This window comes from Solea solea, chromosome 4 (assembly GCF_958295425.1).
Source record: "Solea solea chromosome 4, fSolSol10.1, whole genome shotgun sequence".
Taxonomy (NCBI): Eukaryota; Metazoa; Chordata; class Actinopteri; order Pleuronectiformes; family Soleidae; genus Solea; species Solea solea.
In genome coordinates, this window is record NC_081137.1 from 19,241,857 (window position 1) to 19,261,257 (window position 19,401).

At 42.9% G+C, this 19,401-nt stretch overlaps 2 protein-coding genes across 3 annotated transcripts; one reads left to right on the forward strand and one right to left on the reverse strand.

Moving 5' to 3' along the window:
- The first annotated feature begins 1,273 nt into the window (after positions 1 to 1,273).
- zgc:171929 (uncharacterized protein LOC100124596 homolog) lies at positions 1,274 to 3,263 on the forward strand. The gene is made up of 4 exons (XM_058627974.1): positions 1,274 to 1,400; positions 1,486 to 1,727; positions 2,457 to 2,646; positions 2,766 to 3,263. Exons 1-4 carry the CDS (start codon positions 1,301 to 1,303, stop codon positions 3,107 to 3,109), a joined length of 876 nt encoding a protein of 291 aa, XP_058483957.1. The 5' UTR covers positions 1,274 to 1,300; the 3' UTR covers positions 3,110 to 3,263.
- Positions 3,264 to 3,804: 541 nt separating this feature from the next.
- Positions 3,805 to 18,659, reverse strand: LOC131458941 (myotonin-protein kinase). Of its 2 annotated transcripts, XM_058628317.1 has the most exons (15): positions 17,453 to 18,659; positions 13,134 to 13,225; positions 12,628 to 12,711; positions 12,367 to 12,462; positions 12,130 to 12,278; positions 11,712 to 11,805; positions 11,379 to 11,576; positions 11,036 to 11,284; positions 10,043 to 10,122; positions 9,852 to 9,948; positions 9,581 to 9,747; positions 8,184 to 8,281; positions 6,561 to 6,622; positions 6,243 to 6,329; positions 3,805 to 5,386 (listed from the first exon to the last, which is right to left on the reverse strand). In XM_058628317.1, the coding sequence occupies exons 1-15, from the start codon at positions 17,616 to 17,618 to the stop codon at positions 5,285 to 5,287; spliced, it is 1,821 nt and encodes a 606-aa protein (XP_058484300.1). In that variant the 5' UTR covers positions 17,619 to 18,659; the 3' UTR covers positions 3,805 to 5,284. The 2 variants fall into 2 exon arrangements, with proteins under 2 accessions (XP_058484300.1, XP_058484299.1); XM_058628316.1 differs by having other exon boundaries at positions 6,243 to 6,622.
- Between the last annotated feature and the right edge of the window lie 742 nt (positions 18,660 to 19,401).

The window sequence follows — 19,401 nt, forward strand, 5'->3', positions numbered from 1 at the left end:
AAAATTTGAGTGAAAATGGACACTTATGTGAAATAAATAAAAAGTTCTAAAAAAAAAAATGTGTAAAAACTAAATTTTTTCATCAGATTGCCTATAGGTTGTGCTGAAAATAAGGATATAAGACAATCTATGTTGCACATGCTAATAGCCTCTGTATATACTGTACATTTTAACATAACAATGGAAAAAAGCAGCCGAAATGCTCTGTGTTTTAAGGGTTAATAAATAAATATCTTTAATTTCACTGTTATTTTATGCCTTAAATATTGTTTCCACACATTTTATTTAATGTTCTCATCCAGTGGACAACTGTGTGTGATAACATAACATAACATAAGAACCCCACTGGACCATAGTAGTGCCGTATATAAATGTATAGGCAGTGATATATACGCCATACAGTGTGTATACAGGCTGTTGTGTGATTATAGTGCTCTACAGTTTGTACAACATTATTCACCTGACGTTCTTGGAGTGACCTCTATTGATATTTGCATGACGAGCTTTAGTCCCGGGCCACATTTGTATTTGCTATGCAGAGTCCAGTGAAATAAGGTGGAGATGCATTCAGTTGATTTTCCTCTTTAGTATACACTGACAATTCAAACAATTAGATAAAGGCGAGCAGTTCACTTCAGCCACTTGTCATTGTTCACCGGCATTCACGGAGCTCTCGACATAAAAAAACAAAAACCCCAACACATTCGTGAGCAGTGAAACCTTCCCTTGATTCATCCATTCATCGTCGGTTTAATCTTCTTCTGTGTCTGAGCGGCCGCTGTGGATCCCAGCATGCACTGGGAACATGGGAGAGAAAGTGCCATCATGTTATGTGGAATTATGTAAACACCTTTGTCAATAAGAGACAACAAATGTTTGACATCTTTTCAGCGCATGTGAATGGCTGCGTAATCCCAGCACACAATCGCAGCGGGGCGGAGAAAGGGCCTGATTTACCTAGCAGTTAAAGCTGTGGCTCCTCTGTGCTTGCTCCTGTTACTCCGACCGTGCCCTTTGTCTGGGGCCAGGGTTTGGTCTGGGGCCAAACTTTGCATGTCAAGGGCCACTTGAATGTGATTCTCCCCGGATTCTCACTACCTGACATGCAAAACCGGTGGGGGACCAGTTAAAATGGCGCACGCGCACAGTCAACACAGGTGTGCTCCAGTCAAAACACTGACTGACCGCCCCCCCCCCCCCCCCCCCCTCCCCCTCCACTACCCACTACATAGCTCTAAGAATTTCCTCACTGATGATCAAGTATATCAGCAGAAGTAAAGGACTCAGAGAACCCGAAAGGATGCCGAGGTCTTTCCTTGTAAAAAAGAAGCGTGGGCCCTGTGGAGCGTGGCAGTGGAAGGAACCGGAACAGCATGAGTGGAAAGAAGATGACACACTTGGTAAGAACGTCTACATTAAATTATGTGACATCCCTAAAACGCTAAGAAATTGTCACGTAAAAACACTTGTGTTATTCCTTTGCAGAATGTGACAGCGTGAAGGAGCAGAGATGCAGCAGCAGTCCCGACACTCAGCATCCCATCACTGTGCCTCAGTCAGCAGCCACTTTAGGACACGGGACAGCAGCAAGAATGAGAGTGTCGTTACCAGGAGGAGCAGGAGGAGCAGGAGGAGCAGGGGCTGATGCCAGGCTGAACTGGTCCACACTGATGCTCCGGAGCTCCTTCTACCATCACAGTGCACTGGCACCAGTCACCAGAGCCAAGGTAAGCTCTGACACAGTCACACTTTCACTCTGAAATCTGTGCAGTGGACTAAGTGAGTGACTGAGGGCAGTCAGGAAATTGGGAAAAGTTATGGGTCACCACGAGGCCGTGAACGCAGCACTTTGACAGGCGTTTAATGACAATGTTTTTCTGACATTTTGACACTTTAACAGCGTGATGGAAATTGACACCAACTGGCGAGGGAGACTCTAGACGACCTGACGTTATTCCCCTATTCTTTTAAAAATGCTGATGACATGCAAATGAGCTCACAATGACTTTTTTTTTTTTTTTAACAATCCTTGAATGAACCCTTGAAAAGCCGTCATAAAACAAATTCAACCAACAATGAGGACGTTTGTCGAGATCCTTATTCATCCATGTTTAACACCAGTGGTGATGAAATATAAGTGTGCGTTGCCTATAATTAAATGTTCCGATTTTATTACATGAGACCAGGGATTCCCAAAATGTGAGCCACCTGTACTGCAAGTGAGCTGTGAAAAGTTTTGTAATTAAGTTTTAAATAGATGTGTTATCTTTCTTTTTCTCTGACCTATCTGGATATGCAAATTCATATTTCTGCCTGTTTACAGCTTCTTCATGTTGATGTGGGGTTTAATATTGTGAGATTTAATTTGCATGCGTCCAGTGTCAGTCGGTCAGCCTTTGAGTTGTTATTTATTCAGCCATTTTCTAAACAGATCTTTCCGAACATTTCCTCCACAGCCACGTCCTCGTACCTCCCCAGGCTCGGGCGACTTTGTGTGCTCGGTGTGCCATAAGATATTCCCTCTGCAGCGTATGTTGACCCGGCACCTCAAGTGCCACAGCCTGCTGAAGAGGCACCCGTGTCGATACTGTGGCAAAGGATTCAACGACACCTTCGACCTCAAAAGGCACATGCGAACACACACAGGTCAGATGAGCGTTCAAATTGAATGTGACACAACTACAAAGCCAATGAATGTGCAAGAGCCTCCACAACACACAGACGTGCACTGAAAACAAAGTATTTTTGTCTCTCTTTGTCTCCAGGTATCCGTCCCTACAAGTGTGAGCTGTGCGAGAAAGCCTTCACCCAGCGTTGCTCTCTGGAGTCGCACAAGAGGAAGATTCACGGCGTTCACCAACAGTACGCCTACCGCCAGAGACGCTCCAAGATCTTTGTGTGCGAAGACTGCGGTTTCACCTCTGGCCGCCCTGATGAATATTTCCTCCATATGAGACAGTGTCACCCCGGCAGCCCTGCCCTCCGCAGGTACTACCGCCGCCAGGCCCACGACAGCAGCAGCGGCGGCGGTGGCGGGGGTGGCTTTGCATCAGCAGACTGTAAACTCAATCCTTATTTGCTGTACTCAAACCCTGCTTACTTTATGTAAGTGTTTTTGTATTACAGCTGTTCCACATGCAGTTTATCACCAAAGTCATCAGTTTCCAACAGGCCACACATGTATGTGACCTATGCCCTTTGTTTCAGTCTTAGATTTGCTGTATGTATAGCCACTTTATCAACGTGTTACACTTTCTTGTTACAACTCGTGTTTATTTTTAGAATAAAAAAATGAAAAACTAATAAGTGCTCTGAATGTGTTCTTGAAGTATTTTCATTCTGAAAAAAAGCAAACATTCAGCCTGTAAACTTGTGTTGACAGGAGGAAAATGTCTGCAGAAATGTTTTGGTTCATGTTCATCGAGGTATCAACAGAACATTTTATTACCATCTCAATATGAGCACTTTAGCCAAAGTTGGTGCAATGTATATGTAGATATATATATATATATATATATATGTATATAGTTGTATACACAAATGTTCAATTGTCCAGTAATGTTGCTGTAGGTGGCAGAAAAGCCAGTTAACGCCTTTCCTGTTCAAAGATTACAAACTCTAAATGATTATTACAATACATGAGCTTGGTTCCAACAAAATGGAGGTTAATGCAAAAAATGAACTTCCACGGGATGCATCGTTTTTTTTTAAACTCTCAGTAAAAACAGAAACTCTGCAGAGTATTTTGAACGATTTGGACTATTCCGTAGATTTTAAATAAAGCACAATAAAACACATCAAACAGCAAATTTAAAAACCATTTATTTGTCTATGATTTCACAATTCATATTCGGGTTACACCATGTCAACCGTACTTTTCTCCTCCATCTGTGCTTGTGTGTATTAAATGTGCAAGTCAACGTCACGCTTAAACACACTGTGACCCGTGTGTCGAAGCACTTTTAAAGTACATTTTTTTGTGTATTTCCCTTAAATATTGTTAAGCTTATACAGTAAAAAAAAAAAAGTAAAGAATCAGACTAACAAATCATACATTTTCCTGAATGAGATGCAGCAGAGACAAGATGCAGCACAGTGCAGTGTATTTGAGAGTTTGACCAATAAATAACTGCTGACTCCACTCTCCTCTGCTGTGTATCTCGAGTTTACATTCTACAGTTACACCTGGAAATGACTTTATTATTTATTGATACTGTCAATGTATCGTTGCAGTCAAGACCACATTTACAAGACCAAGACGGCGCCTATAGCGGTCTTGTCTGTCACTGAGAGTCTTGGTGTTGTTCGCGTGGTCTTGGGTTCGGGTTTGTTTCCAGATAAATCCATTATAGTTATTTTGATATTTTATTTGCTTGCTAAATTATTCTTGGGGAATATACAGTACAAGGGGGTCATTGGGATATTTGTCGAGCATTCAAAAATATGAAAGATCTGCCCGAGTTACATCTGTGCTTTACGTTTGACATCATATCACTCGGAGTGTCCAACGTCATGCAGCACATCACACTGTAAGAGCAACTCAGAACCTTTGAAATACTGAAAAAGGACAAACCAAACCAAAGTGCAGATACATGAGACACATGAAAAACCATAGAACTATGGTATAGGCACCGCTATAAAGTCTAGAACATCTGCTCATGGTGTGTGAGTGTTTTGATTTGTACTGGACACACACACACACACACACACACACACACACACACATTAAAAGCCCCGTCATCTCTTCAGTCATTGTTCCATAATATTGTAAGGTCTCAACCTTACTATGTAAAGTGCCTGGTAACGCAAGTGGAAAGAGTGATTTGGCACGACACAAACAAAACTGATTTTAAAATAAATCTGTGCAGGACAAATAGTTTCTTACTCTCCGTTTGCTACAAAAATCGTGTTTATCGTGTTTGTGCCTTCAGTATCTCATAGAGTCACTGATGAGTTGTGTTTCAAACTTCATGTACGTCTTTCTCAGGCTTGTACACTTAGATATCAGCGTCTGAGATTAGATGAGTCTCTTTTTCCTCAGTGGTCTCTGAACTCTTAGTGCATCTTAGTCGTCATGATTTTCATTCTGGTGAGCAGGCAAGGTTGGTCAGAGAGATGTCCTCATCATGTCTTCCTCACTAGCTCCCAGCAGGATTGCCTCACCAACGTTCATTTAAAACGAAAGCATTTCATTCTTTGCTTCTTCCTCTCTCTTACTTGGGAAGCTGAGAGTGAGTGAACGTCGTTGAGCATGGTCCCGCGGTCCAAGTCAGTGTGTGTGCACTCAGGAGAGCTCAGTGTAACAATGCCTCTCCCAGACCTCCACCTCCCCCAGCTCTGCACACACCAGCAGGTACGACTCACTCATCGTCTGCGGTAGGTGAACCTGAAGGGATGAGCAAACCGTGCCATATGAGAACGGTGAGAGCGGAAGTCTTTGTATTAGATTCATGATCTGTCAAATGATTTGTGTGGAACAAACTTTTTTTTATTTAACCCTTAGAACACAGAGCATTTTCCTCATTACTTTTCCATTAAAACAAACAGTTTATACAGAGGCTATAAGAATGTGCACTACAGAGTGTCTTATATCCTTATTTGTTTCATTTTTACCAACCATACAAAGACACCTGAGCCAAAAGTATTCATATTGATTAAAACCAGCCTGGATTTGTGAAATTTGGAAATACTTGGCTCGTTTTTAATGAACAAAAAGCAAAGAGAAACGGTCTAATTTTGTGACATCTGCACAATTACTACTACTTTATACCACTACTAAAAATGCGATATAAAATGAATCATAACTTTGCCTCAACAACACATAAGAAGATGGGAAAAAAAAGCCTGAATATGTGACCTATAAACACACATCCCCGGATGTCCGTATAAGGAGTTTTGTATGATTCCCACAGGAATTGATCATGGGTGCACAGATCTGTGCCACAATAGGTCTATTTATGAAACAAATTGTTAGGTTTGCTGTTGTTTGTAACAGGAATTGCACACAATGACATTCCCAAAAGACTATAAACAGGTCATGCTATCTAAACCAGGTTAATTGTGGTCATTTCATTGACTTTGCTTTGTCTTTTACATCAGAAATAATCAAACTATTGCCCTTGAGATATCTACACATGTGAGTGTCAGTCGATCAGATTAGTCTAGAGCTCCTGTGAAGAATAAATCACCTACAAACATATATATGTATGTGAGATTATGAGAGTTGTGGCTTTTGTCTGTACCCTGTGGAACAGGAGCAGGTGACGGTGGAGAGAGAGCACCAGCGGGTAATGGCAAGTTGGGGGCGCTGTCCTCCTCCTCCTCCTCGTCTGTAACACATGCAAGTCAGAGCAGTGAACAGACAACAGAGGCTGTACAACAAAGAGCCAAGTGGACACATCACATGTCATAGATATACTTTCTGCCTGACTTCTGAAGAACTTTCTGCGAATGAATCTGACAGTCGCACAGGTTTCGTGCAGAGTAAAGAAGTGTGTTTTTGTTTTTTCCCCAACGTCAGGCAGTGAAAAAATATGGAAGTGGATTAAAGAGAGGCTTACATCCCCTGGTGCATCCACACAGTGGGCAGGCACAGCAAGGGATGCTGGGTAGATACTCAGCTCTGTGATTGAAAGAGGAGAGAGAGGAACATTTGAGTGCTGTTGCAGGCAGTTCAACCTTGAGACGCATAAACCCTGCTGGCCCGAGAGACAAAGAAACAGGAGCGAAAACATCGTGTATGTGTGGTGATGAGGGAGGGGGACAGCGCGACTGTGACAGGAGGTGAGTGAAGTGAAGTCAAGCAAAGCATGTGACTGTTGTGTTTGTATCATAACACGCGGAGAAAGTGTGCACTTCATGCATATTATCCACATGCTGCTGCAACCACAGGAGATCTTCGTCTTCTGTGGAAGACCTCCACTCCTGTGTTTCTAAAAAGCGTATGACTAACTATTGATTTATGGAGAAGGGCATTCAGGTCCCTGCATACCCAGGCTATTCTTAGAGTGGGTATTTACCACCATGTCCTGACCGAGGCCTCCAGTATAAGCAGATGCTGCAGAGCCTGTGCAGCGCTGTGTTTATTCAGATTGTCTGGAACTCACTCCACCTCACATTTATGTTGCTCTTAGGAAACTCGGGACTGTAAAGTAGTGCTTAGGTTTTATGGCTGTGATTAGATCATGTTACTGAAATAAGAAACAGCCTATGAGTAGAGTTTGTTTTTTACAAACAGATACACTAAAAGATCCAAAATGGATATTAAAACCTGAATTAGGATCTTTATGGTCTTTATGTTACACTGGAATTGGCACACTTTCATGGAGGTCACCATGTTTGTTAGGCCCTTGTCCTTAATGTTCTGTGGATTTCATTGCTATTCATCTCATTTGCAACGATAATTACTCGTTATTCTTATTTGCTTCTTCTTTCAGTATCTCCCTTTAGGAGGGGTCACCACAGCAGATCATTTGCCTCCATCTTGCCCCCCCTATCCCTTGTGTCTTCTTCTGTTACACCACCTGTCCTCATGTCTTCCTTCACAACATCCATGAACCTTCTCTGATGTCTTCCTCTTTTCCTCCTGCCGTGCAGCTCCATCTTCTACACCCTTTGTCCAATACAATCACTATCCCTCCTCCACATGTGACCAAACCATCTCAACTCTACTTTATTTCCATACCCTTCAACATGAGCTGTCCCTTAAATGAGCTCATTTCCAGTCCTCTTCAGCTCTGCCAGGTATTTAAACTCATCCACTTTCTCTACCTCCTTGCATCTTCACCCGTACTACCCGTCTCACTGTCATTCACACGCACAGGTATTCCGCCTTGCTCCGACTAACCTTCATTCCTCTTCTCTCCAGTGCATACCTACACCTCTATCTTCCACCTGTCCCCTGCATCCGCAAACATCGCAGACTCCTGCCTGCCCTCATCCGTCAACCTGTCGTCACCGGTGCAAACAAGACGGGGCTCAGAGTTGATCCCTGGATGTAATCCCACCCTCACCTTGAACCCATGCGTCACTCACTTCACCACTGTCCTCATACATGTCGTGATTCTATTGGTACCTATGATGCAATGGTATGCTGAAGTAAACGTTAGAGGGAACTTTAATGATACTGATGATGAAGATGATGACGGTGTGTGGAAGAGGAAGCACAGACACCGTTCCCTTGCCTGTTTCTCTAGAGGCTCTCCAGTCCTGCATCTCGCCCTTCAGTCGCTCCATCTCCTTCTCGAGCTCACAGCGTCTCCTCTCAGCTTCTTGTAACTTGCTGGTGAATAAAGTCGTGACAGAGTTTGTGAGTTTTATGTTAGATATGTTAGATACACACATTACAGGGTAGTGACAGAGTGATTAGTGGTCTGTATGAGGCTGACATAAAGCCTACAAGATCCTTAAAGCCTAAATGACTTCACTAAGCACATGCCGTAAAGATAGATATGCGCCACCCCTCTGTCATGTGACCACAACATGAGTGTGAGGTTACTATTATGGTTACTATTATGGTGCACCATCACAACTCTGGAGGTTTAAATACACCACTGCTATTGCTACTCAAGGTTGTGATGTCGGATGTTGAATGTCCTTATTTTGCCTTTTACAGAATTCTAAAAATGACTTTAACCTTTTTTTTGAATGGGCAGAATCCAGATTAGTCACCCGCATTCAGAGGTCTTGGCAGCCTTAAGAGGCTTCACGGAAATTAACATTTATAAGTCAGGTTTAGTCATGTTCTGAGTATGGATAAATATAGATTCTCAAAGAAGTTTTAAAATGTTCAAGATTCAAGATTTTCTGTTCCCGATACCTGAGAGGAATGCTTGTGCAGAATTTGTCGACTCTCTAAATAGACGGATGGGAAAAGGTAGTAAAAGTATCCTCACTGAAAATAACATTTTGTACATAAACAAGTCTGAATGTGTCACAGTGCATTCAGCAGCTGTCCAACAACCCCTTTCAGTACAATCGGGCTAGTGAGTGAGGAGCTGGAGTATATAGGGAGGGCTGATCGCAGGAGATGAGGAGCAGCTGTCATCACAGGTGTGTTGTGTTGGCTTAATGAGGAGGTGTGTCTTGGCAGGTAGAGTGGGGTGGAGTCAAAAGGTGCTGAATGAACCATGACAGAATGTTTTTATCAAGTATTTGAGATATGTGATTGGTTTACTGAGACAAGATTTGTTGGAGATTGCTGAATTATAATGTTTGTTTTTATCTTGTAACACAGCATATTCTTTTAGGAAGAGGATGTTGATGCTATGAGGCAAAATAATGATCTTATCCAGTTGCCCTTTGTTCCTAAACCTAACCACTCGCTTTGCACCTAAACTTTACTCACAAGGAAATGGTTGTCATCAGATTCATTTCAGCCAGAATTTCTATAAGTGGGGGAAACACTATTGCATTTATATGTCTATGTGGAGATGTTAATAAATAATACAATTTGTGTTGTAAGCCAAATTTGAGTACACACCTATCCATGGTTTGCAGATACAAAGTTGGCTCTCGGTCACAAGAATTCAACTGACACTAATATGAGTGCTTTAAATGTAACATTTGTGTAATATGTTACCTCTGCAAGTCTTCATCAAGTACTGATAACTGCTCAGTCTCCTCCAACTCCTCCTCCTCAGTGGTGGTTTGGGTGGATGCAGCGCAGCCTTGTTCCAGAGAGAGTGGCAGCTCCAGCAGCGCAGGCAGGGAGTGCGGCAGAGTATCTGTGAGATGCAACAGCTGGCTCTGAATTCAAACCACAGGTAGGTTGGATTAGAGTCGACATGAAAGTCGATGGGTACATAATTAGGAGGTAGATGGAAGCTTTCCATTTGTGCCCGTTGTCTCACCAGTTTCTCCGCGGTGTACAGATTCTCGTGCTCCCTGAGCCTTGTGCGGTCAATCTGCATCATGATGTCATGACTGCGGTCTATGGCGCCCGTCTGACTATAGAAGAGAGTTCAATCAAACAGCACACAGTCAAAATGCATATGAAGGCAAGTTAGAGGTGAATATGAACGGTAATAAGCTATATATTCACCTGGTGGCAGTGTAAGAATACCCAACAAAGGCCAAGTGTATTCCTATTGGTGCTCTGTCCATTACATCAGAGAGTGTTTCCTGCAGAACAGAATAACCACAAGTGGCCGTTATTGTCTTAGAATTGTGTGGTTAATGTGGTGATGGACAAGCACCGCCCATGGAAATAGTAAAAGTAATGGTGACAAAACAGCAAAGGTAAGTAATGACTCTGATCTTTGGCCTTTTCTGTTGTTTGCATGAAGCTTAAGTTCTTATCTAAGTTCTAAGTCTCTTGCTCGCCCAAAGTATCAGTGTTTTGTATGACATGCTAATTCAGTCACTTGGTGGTGGAGCAGTGTTGCATTTAGATGAAAATGGATTCATTGAGCCTTAAGAGGAGTGTCTTCCTTCTATTATGGGATACAGCTCTTCCATATTGACAAAATTGGACATGGACACACAGGACGTGCTGTTCTGATCCCTGAGTCAGACCTGATGTGTGTGTGTGTTGAGAGATTAACAAGCTGACAGTGCAGCTACTGAGCTAATATTACATCACTATCAATACTTAGGTTGGGCAGACATTATGGGTCCCGAGTGTGTTTGTCCGTGGTTTTCATGGACCTGTGTTTGAGTAACCATTCCAGACTACCTGGGTACAAAAATGCGAGGTGGGCAAATTATGCAGGTCCCATGTGGTTTCAGTGACTCGGGCCCAACAAAGGAAGCCCATGCAAACAGGAGTGGGGCCACAATGGGAGCCAAGGACAAACCTGCTTGGGACCCATATTGTCAGCCCGAATATAACCTCTATCGGGCCCCACAAGGACACGCTGCCTGGGAGTAGGTTCGTTATGGACATGGTATGGGTATGAAGAGATTGGATAATTTTACAGTGAGTTATTCATTCATTGACTACTTCTTCATCCTCCACATGAGGGTCATTCAGATGCAACATTTGCACCAGCATCAGTGCATGACATGGAGAGTAACAGTATTCTCTAAAACAAACCGCTTCACTTAGACAGTCATCCAGAATGTCAAAGTTGGACGTGTCAGTCGGATTGGACACATCGGGTCGGTAGGGGGCAGAGAGCTTATGCAGGGAACCCCAGTCCAGTCCAGAGAAGAACGGGAGGCTCCTGAAGTCACTGAAGTCTTTCCTCCCCAGACGGATTTCCCTCTCACAGATGAGTCCAGTGATGAAGGAACGAGCCTCGTCAGAAATCTCAGGGCCAGAAGGAGGGAACTCAAAATACTCCTGTGAGAAAAACCATGTAATGCACAGGACTGCCTGGTGTATACACTGTTATTTCTGAGTGTCCATGGATGGATGGATGGATTTGTTTGTCTACCTGGAAGTTGATGATCTTAGCATATGTTAGAGAGATGGACTCTGCATAGAAAGGTGTTGTCCCCAGCAGCATTTCATAGGCACAGATACCCAAAGCCCACCAGTCACATTCAGGACCATAACCTCCACCTCCATCAACTGCTCTTAAAATCTCTGGAGACAAGTAGTCTGGGGTCCCAACTGCTAGAGATGAGTGGACCTGCAATGAAAGCAACAGGCTAATGGATTATCAAAATAGCACAGGACTATTATTTTGTTTACTATAGCTGGTCTTGATCCATGATTTGCTGTGTGTTTGGTAGTGAGTATCGCTTTCAAAAACACCAAAACTGACCATGCCATCATCCAGGAGCCTGAGACAAGAACCAAAGTCCCCCAGTCTGATGTGTCCGTCAGCTGTCAGCAGGATGTTGTCAGGTTTGATGTCTCTGTGTCAGGAATAGTTAGTTCATCAGTTAGAAACAACAACTCAAAGAATGATTACGGTTTCATTCTCCATAAAAAGACGCCGGAATGTCCACTCAATGTCTCATATGGTCTCAAATTGTGGTCTACTGGTATGTTACATGTCCTTACTATTTTAAACTATCCTAACTAGTCTTTTGGTCCAAACTTTGTCCTTTTAAAGGTACAGTATGTAAAGTGTATAATGTTGTTGCAGCTTTAGATGTAGCCTTTTATATGAGCTTGCATGCATCTGAACCTAATTTGTAAATGAAAGTGATATTGGAGTGAGAGGGAGAATAGTCTACCTGTGGACATAACCCAGTTTGTGGATAGAGTCAATAGCCATGACCATCTCAGCCAGGTAGAACTGAGCCATTTCCTCTGGAATTCTGTCTCCAAATTTACTGAGCAGGGTCAGCAGGTCGCCCCCAACATAGTAATCCATCACCAGGTACTGAGCAGGTTAAACACAGTATATGAAATAAATGAGCAGGGCATGAATATTTATTGCATTATGTGACACATTTAGTCTGTGTATGTACCAGAAAGTTGTCGTCCTGAAATGCATAGTGCAGTTCTGTGATCCAGCGTCTGTCACCCTTCAGTAAAACCTCCCTCTCCTCCTGGTAACACGCCGTCTGCACGAGACAGAAACAACCGCATAAAAGCCACAACTAGGAAGCCGTCCGTCTTAAATCAAAGAGCGGCCCCCTGTTATACTTTCCTTCCTCTTTCTCCTCCATCTCAATCCAGCATACATTCTTTATCCTGTGAGTGTGAGTGCAGATTTTGTTTGTGTGTACCTCTCCTCGCCTCAGCATGTCCCACTTATTCATAATCTTCAGGGCGTACACCTCTTGTGTGCGTCGCATCCTTGCCACAGCAACCTGCAACAGAAGCATGCGGACGCATGAGCGGCGGACGCACGGTAAAGGTCAAGGGACAGGGAATCATCTGCAACAGTTTGATAGTGCAGTGTTGTTTATTATACAGTATAATCCCATAAAGCAGAGATCAGCAAGTAAATGTGGTCAAGGGCCAATTTTTTTGGAAGCAGTCGAATATTTGGGCCAAAACATCAGTAAAAGTGCCTTAAAACCCATGTTTGCAACAATAATGTGGACGTTGTCTTTAATCCACAGCTTGTTAAGAAGACAGATGTGTGTGAGATACGTACTCGTACTGTTAATGTTGATTGTGCATCATTTCAGTTTTTGAGAATTTTACAGCTTCTTCTTCTTTATGCAAGTAGTTAATTTTACGGACATTTGCTCCCCAAATCTGGCTGTTACCATGACAACATGCTCACCTCGCTGAATGTGCCTCGGCCAATCACCTTCAGTATGTGAAAGTCTTCTCGTTTGATGCGAGTCCTCTTCACCTGCCTCACCAGGGGCTCAGCTATGATGGAGGACAGAAAATGATGAGATTATGGTCGAGTGAAGTAGATTCCCCCCCCTCAAGTCAAGTGAAGTCACTTTATTTGCAGTTTCAAGACGGTGGCATCTGTAATACATGGAATAAAATGCAAAATAATACTCCAGGCTCCACTAACCAAGGCTTAAAATATCTAATAAATGACAGAAACCACCAATACTAAAACAAATAAATAAAATAAACAAAATAAATACATAATTAAACAATAGATGTATAGTAAATGTGTAGTATACTTGTTCAGCAGCTTTTTGGTTACAGCTTGTCAGTGTAAACCTTTGAGGGGGGTAGCTCAAATCTCTGTTTAGAGAGTAAACAATGTTTTCCAACCGCTCTGACTGGTTGCGGTGTTGAGATGAGGCTCATTAATCAGCTGACGTTTACCACTTCTCCTCTGAATCAAGCGAACAGACAAAAAAAAGATAAAAACTAAGCAGAGAGCTGTTGGTTTTACAAACAGCCTCACAATTGTGTTCAATGATGAGTTTTGAATCTAAGATTGTGAGATAGAAGACTGCACGTTTTTTGAACGCTCTGATTAAATGTTCTCCTGACGTCTCACTGTCTTTTCCAGCTGTGCTCAAATGAAAGGGGTCTCCTTTAATCTCTGAAACATGCACATACTTTGCTGCTTGCCGTGCACTTCCAGATTAAACGCAAGTTTATTTTATTCTTTTGTGCCATAAAGGGAAGGTCTCTGAATTGGAGTCACTCCGTGTGGCTAAAAATAGCAGTGGCCATTTATGAATTGAGGCAAGTTTTCCAGTCCATTATTTTCATTTTCATTCCTCTCCACCTAAGACACGGAGAGGAATGCAGGCGAGGCAGAAACAGTGTAAACGTTGGGAACACACACTTCACACAGCCCCTGGAGCACACTGACCCCCCCCCCCCCCCCACAGTTACAGCTTCCTCGAACAACAGGAGCCAAATGAGAAGACTCTATCCCAGGTTCATATGACCTGCACTGCATCACTGCCTTGTAATTTTATGATGATGATTTTCATATAAATCAGCAATTTTGTTATTTATTTGTCATAAATTATGACCAAACAACTTTGAACAGGACCCCGTTATATGAACACGCGCGCCAGCATTGGTGTCCAGCACCTTGATAATGTCAGCATTTGGCACAGTTTCTCTCTCTGCAGAGGACATGGACATTGCTTTCCATCCTGTTCTCTGCGCTTCCTGCACATGTATCCTCCCAAAAGTAACTCCGGAACTATAAAAACACACGGTTGCACGAGAATCCGTGTGTGTGTGCGTGTTTGGCTTTAATTAGCACTCGCGGCCTCGACTTCTGTCATGATTTAAATGTAATTGAGTGCGATTTCCCCCCCCCCAATCGACACTGTCACTGAATCACACATAATGTATTAGATTGAAGAAGTTAAGTTGTTTTTGGCATAGGGAACTGAGATTATAATGTGAACACTTCTTTGCAGAGGAAGTGTGTGTCCGTCAGAATAGATTATTTTAACAGTTGAGCCGTGTGTACGAATGATGTGAACAAAAGCAGAATGTACAGCACAACAAAAGTAGAGCGTGTATAAAGTGCGGGGGGGGCACGAAAGCTTTGCGAATCCACTAGAGCTTGTGCCTGCGTGTGTTTATTCAATTCTACCACCGCTGAGTGCTCTGCCCAGCTCTCTGCCAGCTTCCTGTCAACATGAACGGAAATCACTCCGCTCCAGGGTTTTTAGAGAATAACAAAAATCTACAATGTGTCACTGATATTAGATATTATAAGTTTCCATTTTGCCAACTGTACTGCAATGCTGTCATTATTACTAAGTACATGAATTCTATTTACTTTCATATACACACACTCAACTTGTCAATTCTGTTGGAACTTTGCTGCTACACGTTTTCTTTTTCTTTTTTTATATATTTTTGAAGAAAACAGTGACGGAGACATGGCAAGTGCCTGTAAATGTTGACTCTGGCTTTATACCCATCAAGACATCAAGTTGTTACTCTGAAAGGCCTTGTAAGGAGTCACCAGAGTCAAGTTTTAGGAATAAGGTACACGGAGAACAGAGCTGGAAGAATTTGGTTACAGAGCTCATCTACAATTCTCTTCTGTTTAGCCCTTCACAAAAACATTTGAGGTCGTAGAGTAGTGAGGTCTACCTTCGTGAATTAGCGAGGGTAAAGATGAGAAATATGATTGTCAGTATCTGTATCAGAGCTCAAAATCCCCACACTTTAACAACCTGCAGGTGAAACTCAACTATCAACTACTTTTCTGGCAATTCTGCCTATATTGGAGCTTGAGGGATTTTTGACTGATGGCACTTGGAGGAAGTGCCGTGTACGTGGAAGTTCTTGCTCTCAGAAGATGTTCAAATGCTTCTCCGAGTATACAATCTGCCTCAGCTCTGACAGGTGGTTTCACTTCAGCTTTACTAAGTCAGCACATGAGTCAATTATTTTCAAAATAATGAACTAAACAATACAAAAGATTGTACTTCTAACTGTTCTAATAGTTCTTCCCCCGATGCCACATTTACATTGATATTCTATCTCTTTGTTAAAGGAGGAGCGATGTGCTTCATCACAGAATGCTCTGACACTGGATCCTCTCATTCCTGGTCACATGATGTGGTTACAATTGGAATGATAGAGGTCGTCAAACACACCCAAATATCTCTTCCGCTACTTGACAATATAATACGGCCTCATGCTTGATATATTCAGTCAATACAAGAAAGAGGGAGGAGAGAGATACCCACATAAATAACTACAACAAATGTAAGCATTGATTGTGTGAGTGTGTATTATTATCCACATGTGTCCACCATCTGTCTGTCTCAGGGGGATTTGAGTGATGTGACACCAGTTGAACACGGTCATGGTGACTCATCAGTGATGGCAGAAAATCTGCTGCGAGTCGTTGACTTTAATGACCTTGTAATGGTCTCCGGTTGCTCTCGAGTGCTGCACCGCCTCTGGGTCACAACCCCCGAGGTCGCTGAGGCAGGTGTGTGTGGGTTTTTCAGCTCAGTTCACCTCAGCTCATCTCCAACACAAGCATCAGTTCCTTCACTCAGAGCAGTCAGGCTCATTCCAGAGCTGTGACACGGAATACTTTCATAGCACGTGTCCCTGAACATGTCGACCTTGATCTGTCTAGTTTGTGGTTTGGATTCATTTAAATGCACATGTCTCCCAGCATCATTGTACACGTCTAACTTAGGGTTGCCTTTAATAGACACCAAACCTGAGGATGAATCTGTTACACACAACCATAGTCAGTCTGATACATACGTTTGCTGATAATAAACAATACTAAAAGATTAAATACATGGTATTGGACATCATAGAACACCGTAATGATTGTTGAGGATTTCAACTTCATCTCGAGCCTCTGTGAGTTAAATCATCTGGTTTTAAAAAGCTTAATATTCACAGAGCTATCACTGATCGAGTTTCCTTTATATTTACATATTCTCCAGCCGGGAGCCAAAGGCATCTGCACAGACGAATGATGCTGTTCCTGCTCAACGCCCTCTCTGATCATAGAAGGCATCAACAGTAATGTTTGGATCTGGATGTAAATTATGATCTACTGAGTCAACCAAAAAGACTCCAAAGGCGAGGCTGTTAAAAAGCCACCCTGCAGTGGTGGGTAGATGTGTATACAAATAAGAGTTATATCTTAAAATAACAGTATGAGCTTTGGTTTAAACTTCATGTGGACTCCTAAATCCATCAAGATGTTTAGTTCTTCATCACCTCACGTCATCCAGACTCAGCACCAACAGTAAGGCTGACAGTGTCCTCACTAAAATGTGTTTAACATTTGAATCCAGTCTTTATTTTTGTGAATTGTCTCACGTGGATTCGATTCATCTCAAACTAAAACTGAGACTGAGATGTTTTTAGTGAACGCAGCCACTGTTCCTGACCAGCTAAACAAAGCCGTTGCTATGGTTGCTATGTTTGTAATGAGTTAATGAATGACTAATATTTGTGGGGGTTTTTCCTCCAAGGAATGAAGCTGTATCAAGTGTTGTGTGTGTGTGTGTGTGTGTGTTTGTCTGCACATTCTCGACCACAGGGCGAACAATGACGCCGCAGAGCAGCATGGACTGTCATTCTGATCAATATCAGAGTCTGAAAAGATGTAGTAAAAATAATAAAAACATAAATGAACACACGGACAGCAGTAAGAGGGAAAGCACTCACCCCATTGCAGGAAACCAGAGACATATTTTTCCCTCGCAAAGGGTGACGAGCAGAACTCCTGGTAGACCCCCACCAGCAGGTCCAGCAGGGTCTGGAGGCCGACAGGTCCTGTCGACTGGGGACTCTGAGCCAGGCCAGGTGCGCCAAAGCCGGGGCCGGTTGACATGACGCCCAGTGGGTGAGGTATATGTGTCGGTTTAGGACTGCAGTGAAACCCTGGCGTTCATCTGATGTTGCTGAATTTACAGTGACACAAGCTGGGTCCTGTTTTTTTTTTTTCCCAGCTTGGTTTCCTCTTGAGTGTCACAGTTTACAGTAACAGCCCACCCTCACACTCACACACACATTCACAGACACATAGAGTCACTGTTTGGATCATCACCTGACCCCACCCACCCTCCTGTCCCTTCTGACCTGCCCTTTTCTCCCTCTGTAAACTGTGTTTACTGCACAGGAGCGTGTGTTATCTGTGCAAACATCCCCGTGTTTCCTCGCCTATAATGTCACCTTAATGTCCCTCTTTCTCCCCTCCCTTTTTTTTGTCTTTATAAATCACTTCCCTCCTCTGTCTGCCTGTCTGCATGTCTGTCTGCCTGTCTGTCTGTGTCTCTGCGCTTGCTCTGCCTGTGACTCTCCATGGCTGTGAAGCATCTGTCAAGCCTGCACTTTCTCCAACTCTGGCTCAAGACCTTTTTTGGCAGTTAAGTCTCTCTCCCTCTCTCTGTGTGTGTCTGTCTCACCCCCTCTATTCAAAGTAACAACAACAAAACTTTCTATTAAAACAATGGAACCTAAGTGAGAAGTGTGAACATGCACTAAATCAATTTCCTCTTTTCCTTTCCATTGAACCAATAATTCTTTTTTTATCAGCCTCTCTTGTATTTGCCCTTCTTCCCTTTTTTTTTTCTTCCCACAGTGACAAAGCAAACAGGAACCACTGACCTGAATCACACTGTCATATTTTGAAGAGCAAATCGTGTCAATCATCTAAAGGATTTTCTTTTGTCTCCCCTCTGTCTCACCCCTCTGTCACTCCTCTCCGTCGTCCCCATGCCATGCTCCCCTCACTCCTCACTCGTTTCTTTGTCAGTGATGCAGCAGAGATTGTGTCTCTTCTTCCACTCTGTGTTTCTCCATTCTTTTTTAGTCCATCCTTCATGTGGAGCTCTTTGTGTCCGCGCTCCCCCTTTTATCACCCCCCCGTCCCTCTTTCTCCTGTGACTTTCCAAGTACGCTGCCTCGCTCCTCTCCTCTCTTTATAAATACACCACAGCTGCCACACAGCACCGCCTTAAATGTGTAATCTCTCCAGTTTATAACTGTCTATAACTGCATTGTCTGGATCAAACTCACTCTCTCACAGTGTGAAGGCGACGGATTTTATTGCAGCATGTGATTTTTAAGATTTTCTGAATTTTTGAAGTTACCAGTCACATGTGAGTCATGTAAGTCCCATTTTCAATGTCTAATATCCCCAAAGTTAGTTTTTAAGTTGTAAGATAGTAAGTCGTTTGAAAAACGCTCTTAGTGACATCAGCTCCATATAACAAATATTTTCCAGTACATGAGGGGGGTCCATGGTGACGACACATCAACACATTCACATATCACTTTAAAAATATCATTGGGTTGTTTCTGTATCGAACACACAGCCATGACAAAGCTGGTGACAGAGCTTGACTTTTGCATGCGTCTTACTCCCACAGAACTGTCACAGCTTCTGCAAGAAAAGATATCGCAATTGTCTTTCCTCCATGCCACAGTCGAACTGTACAACCAGCGCTGTCAGTAGACCACACCAGCACCAAAATCACACCTAAACAGCCTCACTGTCTTCCCTGAGTGCACCGTTTACTTGTACATACTATGCTACTGTTTCATTTGTTGCCTTGCACATATTTAATAGCATTGAATAGTCTTTATTTCCTTATTTTAGTTATTTTCTACAT